Raw genomic sequence first — 9,547 nt, forward strand, 5'->3', positions numbered from 1 at the left:
AACCTGCCCTGTCGCTCCGCCACAAAGATCCACTTGTGGCTACTCCTACGAGCCGACCTGACTTTAGTCACCACAGGTGTCATGTATAAAGTATATAAGTATATACCCGTGATCACCGCCCAAGTGATCACGGCTCGATAGTATAGCACAGCAGACGGACAAGAATGTAGGGCCACTAATGGAAAACTAGCATCCTATACTAAGCATGTAGGATTGCAGGTAAAGGTAACAACAGTAGTAGCAAGGACAGGCTATGCATCCGGATAGGATTAACAGAAGTAGTAACATGCTACACTACTCTAATGCAAGCAGTATAGAGAAGAATAGGCGATATCTGGTGATCAAGGGGGGGGGGGGCTTGCCTGGTTGCTCTGGCAAGTAGGAGGGGTCGTCAACTCCGTAGTCGAACTGGGCAGCAGCAGCGTCGGTCTCGTAGTCTACCGGAGAGAAGAGGGGGAAGAAACAGTAAATACGATGCAAACATAAGCATGACGATGCGTGACATGACAATGAGCGGCTCTAGGTGTGCCCTAACGCGGCAGTAGGTGGTACCGGCGAAGGGGGGGGACATCCGGGAAAGTAATCCCGATGTTTCGCATTTTCGGACAAATGAAACGGAGGGGGAAAGTTGTGAGTTCGATATGTTAGGGATGTGTGACGGACAAATGGGCTGCGTATCTAGATTCGTCTCGTCGTTCTGAGAAACTTTCATGTAGAAAGTATTTTCATCCGAGATACGGATTATTTTATATGATTTTCTAAAGATTTAATCATTTTCTAGAATTTATTTAATTAGTTTAAATCAACATTATCCAGAACAGTGTTTGCTGATGTCATCATGACGTTAGCAGTCAACAGAGGTGTTGACTGGTCAAACTGACATGTGGGCCCAGTGGGACCCACCTGTCATACACTGTTAGGTTAATTAGGATTTAGGTTAAACTAATTACTGTCTAATTAAACTAACAGGTTAATTAGATTAATTAAATAGGATTAATTAACTTAATTAATTAATTAATTAAATTTATTATTATTATTTTAATTTTTTTAATCCCTCTTTTTTTGTTAAACACGTTCTATGGGCGGGGCCCATATGTCATTGGGCCAGGGGGCCGATGCGGGTTAGCGGGCGCGAGCGTTGGGCGCGGTTACGGGCGCCCTGTCGGGCGCTGCAGGACAGGGGGGACTCGAGCGGCGGCCGGCGAGGGGGGCCGCGGCCGCGGCGAGGCCGGTCGCTAGTGGCCGGAGCGGGTGGGACGAGAGGAGCGTCGGGCGGCCGGAGCGGGGTCGGGCGAGGCAGGCGGCGAGCAGTGGGGTGCAGCGTGCGAGCGGAGCGGTCGGGCGGTTGCGGACGGGCCGAATGCCGACTGCGGCACCGGCGAGTGGGCGAGCCGGCAGCGGTGGCGCTGCAGGCCGGCGAGCGTGCGGGCACGCGCGGTGGCAGGGGAGCAGGGGTGTGCGCTCGCTGGGCCGGTGAGGACGACGAGCACGGGGCCGACGGAGAGCGGGCACGGAGGAGGCGAGCAAGGTGAGGCGGGCGGCGTGCACGCGCGAGGGCGCTGCGGGGCAGGGGCGCGGTGGCAGGGGCGCGAGTGCGGGACGGGCGTGGGCGCGCATGCTGGCGTGGAGCTGCGGGACGAGGGATCAGCGAGGGAGAGGGTGCGACCACGGCGGAGCGTGCGCGCGACACGGCAGAGAGAGGAGGGAGGGGGTCCTCACGGTGGTTGTAGTGTGAGGGGCAACGGGGGGCGGGGAGGAGGACGGAGACGACGGCGGAGAGGAGAAGCAGGCCGGCGGGGGAGCGCTCTGGTGAGGCCGTCCGACGACTGCGGGGCGGTCCTCGGGCGACGGCAACGACCGGCGACCTCCTCCTCTCGATCCCGATCCAATCGGGGGAGAGGGGGGAGATATTTTCGGGGGGAGTGTTGGTGGGTGAGTGGGGGGGAAGTGGGGGAGGTTATGGGGTGCGGGGTGGGCCATGTGGGCTGGTGGCTTGGCCCAGTTGGCCCTGTTGTCAGCTGGGCCGAAGCCCGGGGGGTTTCTCTTCTTTCTTTCTTTTTCTGGTCTTTTGGTTTTCTCTTTTGTATTTTTTTCTTTTATTTATTTTCTTTTATTTATTTTCTTTTCTGTTTTATTTCAATTTAAATTATTTAGGCATTTTATAAAAATGTGTTTACTACACCATATTTACACATGCAATATTCAATGCAAACCGAACATTTTTATTTTAATGTTTGAAAACTTTTATTATTTACCAAACTTTGAATTTGAATCATGGACGGGTTTTGATCTAACGGTAGATTAGCATCAGTAACCGGGGTGACGTGGCACCGTTAACGTGGGATTACTGTAGCATGATTATCCGGGCGTCATAGTGGCGGTGGCCTCGGCGCCATGGGTGGCATGGGTGGCTTCGGAGGTACCGTGGGCGGTGCAATGGGAGGCATTGCTGTCTTTGGAGCACCCCCCGACGCTATGGCCACCATGAGAGGCATGAGTTTTGCTTCTCTCATGGGAGGCATGGGTGCACCTCCGGCCGCCATGGGCGGAATGTCTTTCGATGTGCCTCCTCGCACACATTCCCATAAAGATGCCGTTGAAGATCTTACCAACACCGTCGGAGCTTCACGTGATGCGGTGCGCGATGAGGAGAGGGAGGAAGATTCATCTTCGGAGGCGGAAGAATCGTCTTCCGAAGATGAGGACGAGGACGAAGACGAGGACGAGGAATGATGTGTCTTTCATTTGTGTATTGAACTTGATTTGTATTTTGAACTTGGTTGGATGAACTTGTGGGCATGAAATTTTCTTCATCAACTTGTTTGTGTGGAATTTTATATGTCATGTTCATTGCATTTTGAATGTTTTAACTTCATTTTGTGTTCAAAATGCCATATATGCAATGCCCCGGCGAGTCGCGCGCGCTGCATTTTTTGCGCGCTGCAGGAGCGGCGTGCGCGCTGCATTTTACCGCGGCTGCTGGAGCCAGCGCTGCGCGCCGCGCCAAACCAGGTGATGGGCGCGCGGCAAAGCAGTTTTTTGCGCGCGGCGCGTTCGGCGCCTGTTGGAGATGCTCTTAGTGGAGTAGTACTATACAGTCTGCTTACTGGTTTCTTTTGAACTAGTTTGTTGCTTGTAAGAACTCGTGGTTAATTAATAAAAATGAAATCGACCGGTAAGTTGATTCCTCTTTGGTAGTAGATGGAGACCAATCCATGGTGCGCGCTTGTGCCTGTCATCACAATAATGGTGCAAAGACACACATCGTGGTCAGGTCAGCATCGAGATCCTAGCTAGGCCGTCAGTGTCAGGATTCATGATGCGCGTGCCTGAGATGAGCCAGAATTGCTCATTGCGCCACCAGTCTTTGAGTTCAATGCCTAACCACATGATCTCGAGGATGCCGAGCGTGATGAGGGTGATCGTGACAGTGAGGAGATAGAAGAGGAAGGCGACATTGAGCGTCTAGACGATAAAGAACCCGAAGTAAGAGGGAAATCGCCGGGATGAAGCAGTAGGTGAGCAGGAAGATGGAAGCGAATGAGTAGATGCCGACGTTAAGGTACGCAACCCGCTGCAGGAACATGAGCTTCCGCAACGCCAGGAACACATTGTTCCGGGAGAAGAAGATCTCCACCGACCCCGTCGCCCAACGCAACACCTGATCGATGGTTGTACTATTCTTTTCATTACTCTCATATTTACATGACATCCTTATTACATTATCTATTTAATTACATATTTTTGCCCTTTGATTTCAACTATTGTACTGTTCATTTGGAAGTTCGTTGGTGCTCCCAAGAGCGCGTGCTCCTCGACGTGAAAAAATATTTCACAGTGTGAAAAAATTCTAAACAAAAATTTGGCGCATACATCTCGACATTATATATGTGCATGTCAAGTTTCAAAGAAAACCGTTATTTTTTGTGCCTTGTGTAAAAAAGAGAAAAGGATGTCTAGTGAAAAGCATTTTTTAACATCTGATTTTGTCTTTTTCATACGTGACACATAAGTTGTCGGTATTTCGCGAGACGATTTTGTGAGCATGTACAATATCAAGATGTACGCGTCAATTTTTTTTGAATTTTTTAACATTGTAAAATATATTCGAAACACAATTTAAAAATCAGGAGCGCGCGCTTCCATGTGCAAAAATGCCACTCTCCCGTTCTTTCAATTACTCTCACATTTGCATATTACTCTGTTCTTTTAAAAAATATATAACAATCTTATTATTTTCTGCAGTACATCCTTTGCTTTGCAAGAACATGTGTAGTGCAAAATCTTGGCCTTTAATTAACCGAAGACTCCAGAGATGTCATATTGAACACAAACCATGGATTTTACAATCGATGTTTGGGTAAAACTTGATGAAAATGTTCACTCATATTTTCATGCAGGCCTTTGGAGAGCATTTTCTAAGTTTTATGTACTGAAAGATCGCAGTAAAATTATACTACACCGAAGAGCATCTACAGCCGGACTTGGCAATCTGGCCCCCTATACGTTCGCCGACGCGCCCGGGCAAGCCCGCAAACACTGACCGGGCACTTCCTATATCCGCGCCTCCACACCCGCGTATCTCATATTCCCTCCCCTATGTTCATACTAAACCATGCAGCGTTGATAAAAACTACGTAGGTCATGAGTGGACATACAAATGTATAATCGGTTCATCAAAAGATCACAGCCGGAGCATCAAAAGATAGCCAAAGTTCACATAATACACATAATACGGCGGAAAAGTTCAAACTACATCCAAAAACTTGAAATTAAGACGGATATTCACCACTTCCTTGCCGACCCTTTGCCCTTCCGGTCGCCGGTGCAGCTGTAGGAGTCTGCGGCAGGAGGTGGGTTCACGTCGGAGTCGTCAGACCTGTTGTCGTAGGAGGAAACAGAGATGATGATGTAGCCTTGCAAGCACCGGACGACGCGGTCTTGCTTGCGATTGAGCTTCGCCACCCTCGCTGCCTCCCACGCTGCCTCCGCCGCCTCCCTCTCGGATTGCTCAATGCCGAGCCGGAGCTGCTTGGCGTTGAGCCTCCGGAGCCGTAGGGCCTTCGTCTCCACCTCATATCCGCCCTACATTTGGGACCGATATGAGGGGTGCCGGTCAGTCTGGGCGTTTGAGGCCCGTTTGAGAGCTTTAGTTGGGTCGGCTTTTTGTGACCGGTCTGTGATCGGACGGCCTGCCCGGGCGTATGAGACGGATATAAGGCGCCTGGCTGTAGATACTCTAACGGATGCTGATCATATCATAGATGCTATCTTCCTCGATGACATCATCTGTCCACGGTTTGATTGAAGTAAGTGTTCTTTCAAGTATCTGCATGTTGACTTAGCAAAATTGAATTATTTATGTAGTATTTAAGTAACCAATTGGGATGTTATTTACTGAATCTGTCAAGTTGTTCCTACCTAGTAACTTTTAATTACCAATATATTGTTCTTCTGCCTGTTCTGACTAAATAATCACTATCCTCACACACCTGCACTCCTATCAGAAAGCGTTATCGCCGAGGAGACTCTGGAGTTGCTTGTGTCATCGCTTGCTGCGGTGGAGGACGAGGTGGCAAACGAGCGAAGGCGGGTTGATCCTGAACAGCAAGAGCCACCTGCAAGCCTAGACTTCACCAGCAGCCTCCCCGGCGATATGTTGATAATCATCATCTCCCTCCTCCCCATCAAATTTGGCGTGCGGACAACCGTCCTCACCCTGCGGTGGCGCCCCCTCTAGCGCTCCACCCCCCTCAACCTCATCAACGACCACAAACTCTGTAGCGGGTATCGCAAATGCATGGACGCATTGTCCTGGATCCTTGCCACGCACCGTGGGCCAATCAAAGGCCTTACCATGTGCAAGTTTCGTTCCAACAGCAAGGTCGAAGCCAAGTTTGACAAGTGGTTCTGATCCCCGGCTCTAGATCAGTTGGAGGAGCTCAGTTTTCATGATGGACATCTGCGCTCGCTACCACCATCCGCGCACTACCTCGCGCACATGCTCCGCCGCGCCAGGTTCATGAACTACCTTTCCCCCTAGATTAATGTCGTGCCCGCTCTTCTTGTCCCTCAAGTGAAGCAGCTCGAGCTCTTCGGCGTCGGCATCTCCAAGGAGGACATGGAGTGCCTACTCCGTGGCTGTACTGCGCTCGAGTTTCTTTGTCTTCAGGCAATAAATGGGTTGAGTAGCCTCCACGAATCTCCAGACAATTTATGTGTGTTGCGGGTGCTGCAACAAGAGATATTGCTTGTAGTTGATCAACAAGGTCCAACAAGACATAGGGTCATTGACGCATCAAAATTAACAGTGTTGGGCTACTCGTGTGTCATATTCTCTCAACTTATTATTAGATCCATAACCGTTTAGCTACAACGGTCTTCTTATTCTTATTCTCCTTCTTTTGATGAAAATTAATATTTTTCTAATTTTCAAGATGTATATTCGTCTATCATTCTTAAAATGATTCTGACAAGCTTGACTCATCTATGCACATAGTGATGGTCTTGGTACTAGAATCTATCGACCCCGACCTGGATCAAGTTGTTAGATTCCTTATATGTTTTCGTGCCTGGAGAAGCTATACATCAAGGTGATGCTCCTTTCCTGTTAAATGCTAACCACAACGAAGTTAAATTTCTCGTACTTTTTCTCGAGTTTACAAAGACAAATGTACAAGGATTTCTAAAGGAATTTTGAAGGATTTCAATACACATAACTTTTTTCTATATTGGTTGTTTGGTTTCGCCTTTTGATAGGGCGCGTATTGTAGGTGCCACGCTGGCAGGGTGGACTATTACCGTGGTCAAACATGTCTTATGAGAAGGCATTGTCACGTGTGTTTTAGCAACGAGATGAGATTAGGCGTGAAACCAAGGGGGTACATTTTTAAATAATTTTATCAAATGTTTCGTATCGCAAATGTTGATATTTTTTTCCTATAAGTTTGGTCCAATTCCATGGCTTCAAACAAATATTATGCAGTTTTACTTCAAAAAAAAATTATACGTAGAGTAAAGAGAAAAAAAGGGTTTCAAGCATGTGTGTGAGACTGCCCTGCAGTCCATGTTTCTACTAGTATGAAGTTTGCGCCTACTGCAGGAGTCAGGCTTACCACGTCCAAGCTGGGACATGTACATCGATCGTGGAAGTGCGCAACGCAACACACGGGTAATGCTACGGTCGATAGAAGCTAGCACGGTCATTACTACAGCAGGCGCCACCACTCGCCTTCCCCTATCGAGTTTCCAAATTGGTGAAAGCATCCAGGACTGACTCGGCTAAGCTGTCCGCGAGCTTTTGTGGAAACGCCATTGACTCAAAGGGGTGGTGGGTGGGGGAGTTCATCTTTTTCCATGACGACGCTTCTACTTCTGTACCAGTGTACCACACCCACCCTATCGTTCGAGACAGACCCCCAGCCCCTCCCACGGCGCGCGCATGGCGGCAGGCAGGATGCTGGAGCTCCTCGTCTTCTTCTCCACGGCCGGCAGCTTGCTTCTCGACTTGGCGGCGGTGCTCGTCTGTATCCTGGCTGGTCCATACTACCCGACGTTTAGGCTGCCCAACCAGTTGAGTCCCGCGCTTAATTTGATTGTTAATCCCATCCCTGCAACCTTTCTCTGATGGTATCACTTTTGCCCAGGTTGATGTGGTGGACTTCCTTCTGCGGTGCCGTCCCGTGGGGTGCCGTGCTGCTGATGTTACAGGTCAACTGCTGGTGTCACGGCTGGGAGGCCACCAACGTCGACCTCCTGGTCCTGAGCGCCGTGGAGTGGGTCGTCGCGTGTTCCACCTTCGGCTCAGCGTGTGCCGCCCTCGCCGTCGACCATCTCGCCGTCCAGAACAACTATTGCGGCCCGAGCGCCGCCGTGTGCTCAGTGTACCTTGTCGCCGCCGCGATCTCATGCGCCGCCGGGGCTCTCGCCGCCGCGTCGGCCTTGGGGATGCTCTGGATCCTCGCCTCCCGGTTCCGCCCAGTTCACGCGGCCTAGTCAGGCTCCGCTGACGTAGTGACATGCCGCGTGTTCTTGTTAGAGCCCAGGGAAGCACTAAGCCACTAACTAGTGTCATGGTTAGATATTTAGTACGTACTCCCTCTGCTTACTGATTTCTTTCGAATCAGTTACGTGGCTTGTAGAACTGGTGTTCAATTACAAAATGAAACTGGTAGGGTGATTCCTCTTTGGTAGTCCATGGTGTCGAAGTCGAACACAGGCAGCAATCTCAATGCGACGATGGATGACGACGGCGGTGGCGCCGAAAGCAAGCCAGATCTTGTGACGCGCGTCTGGGGACGGCACGCTGACACTCTTGTGCGCGGTGAACAAGCCGTCGACGACGAGGTTGTGTCACGTACGCCCCCGACGCCAGGTACAACGCCGCCCGACCACGTCCTCCACCTCCAGTACGGTGCCGTCCAGCTCCCTCCAGTCCTCCTCCACAACCCGCGTGAGCGCATCCTCGCCGGCGCTGGGAAATATCTCGGCCATAGACACCGCACCGCCATCCCGACGCGGCGAGACCGAGAGCGCGTTCACGAGCGCCGCGACGATGACGGTGGCCTTGCAGATCGCGTTCGTGAGGATCGGGTAGCCGGAGCTGAGCACACCAACGACGCTGGTCGTGCACAGGATGCCACCGTCGCGGAGGCCCGGCGCCATGACGTACGCGTCGTGCGTGGCAGTGCTGCTCGACGGCGAGGTCGACGGCTGCGGCGATCTGCGCCTCGTGAGAGACGTCGCGGCGGGTGTAGGCGGCGTCCGGGGCCGAGGTCTGCACGCAGCGACGGAGCGACCCAGGCCGTCCTGCACGTCGTCGACGACGACTTTGGCGCCGTTCATGATACTCCGCCGTCGTCGCCCTGTCGATGCCGCTCACGGCGCCGGTGATGGACACAACTTTACCACTCATGTTGGCCTTTAAGCCACGGCCAGGGCGCGTCGGGTGCGCGTTCGTGCATGCGCCAGACGTGCCGGGCGTGGTCCGGTCCGCGTCGGGTCCGTAGCGGGGTTGCGTGCGTGCGTGTGTGGTGCATGGGTGCGCGTGTGTGCGTGCAGGTGGTGCACCGTAGTAATAGGAGGCCGTTGGCGAGCTGGGCGGTGCGATCGGGTCAGGTCAGTGCGGACTCGGCGCGACCGAGACGCGTGCGTGCGCGTCGTGGACGCGGCCAGAGCGGGGCCAGGTCATGGCTCGGCTGGGTGGGGGGCGTGCGGGTTGTGCCCAGCGCCGGCCTAGGGTATAAAAGCACTTGCGGGGCTTGTTGTAACGGGGGGCTCGAGTTTATTGCTTGAGGAAAACAGCCGTTGTCGCAGCGGCGGCGTTTGTATGCCGGGAAAACCTTGCCGTGTCCACCGTGCTCCCTCTGATCTTCCTCCTTCTGTCATTCGGTTGCAGCAAGAGAGAGTGAGCTCGGCGCGCGCGCGAGAGAGAGAGAGCGCTCTTGGGCAAGGGAGTTTCGCGCCAATAATTGGTATTAGAGCCAGGTTCGGGAGTGATCACCTGCAGCCATGGCGCTCGTTCCACATGGCAGCGGGGGTGGAGCGA

General features: G+C 52.2%; 1 protein-coding gene across 2 annotated transcripts; it reads left to right on the forward strand.

The window, feature by feature from the left end:
* The first annotated feature begins 7,282 nt into the window (after nucleotides 1–7,282).
* LOC123048806 (uncharacterized) lies at nucleotides 7,283–9,026 on the forward strand. 2 transcript variants are annotated; one of them, XM_044471836.1, is made up of 2 exons: nucleotides 7,283–7,572; nucleotides 7,647–9,026. In XM_044471836.1, the coding sequence occupies exons 1-2, from the start codon at nucleotides 7,442–7,444 to the stop codon at nucleotides 7,993–7,995; spliced, it is 480 nt and encodes a 159-aa protein (XP_044327771.1). In that variant the 5' UTR covers nucleotides 7,283–7,441; the 3' UTR covers nucleotides 7,996–9,026. The 2 variants fall into 2 exon arrangements, with proteins under 2 accessions (XP_044327771.1, XP_044327770.1); XM_044471835.1 differs by having other exon boundaries at nucleotides 7,290–7,572.
* Nucleotides 9,027–9,547: the final 521 nt, after the last annotated feature.

This window comes from Triticum aestivum, chromosome 2D, assembly GCF_018294505.1.
Source record: "Triticum aestivum cultivar Chinese Spring chromosome 2D, IWGSC CS RefSeq v2.1, whole genome shotgun sequence".
Taxonomy (NCBI): Eukaryota; Viridiplantae; Streptophyta; class Magnoliopsida; order Poales; family Poaceae; genus Triticum; species Triticum aestivum.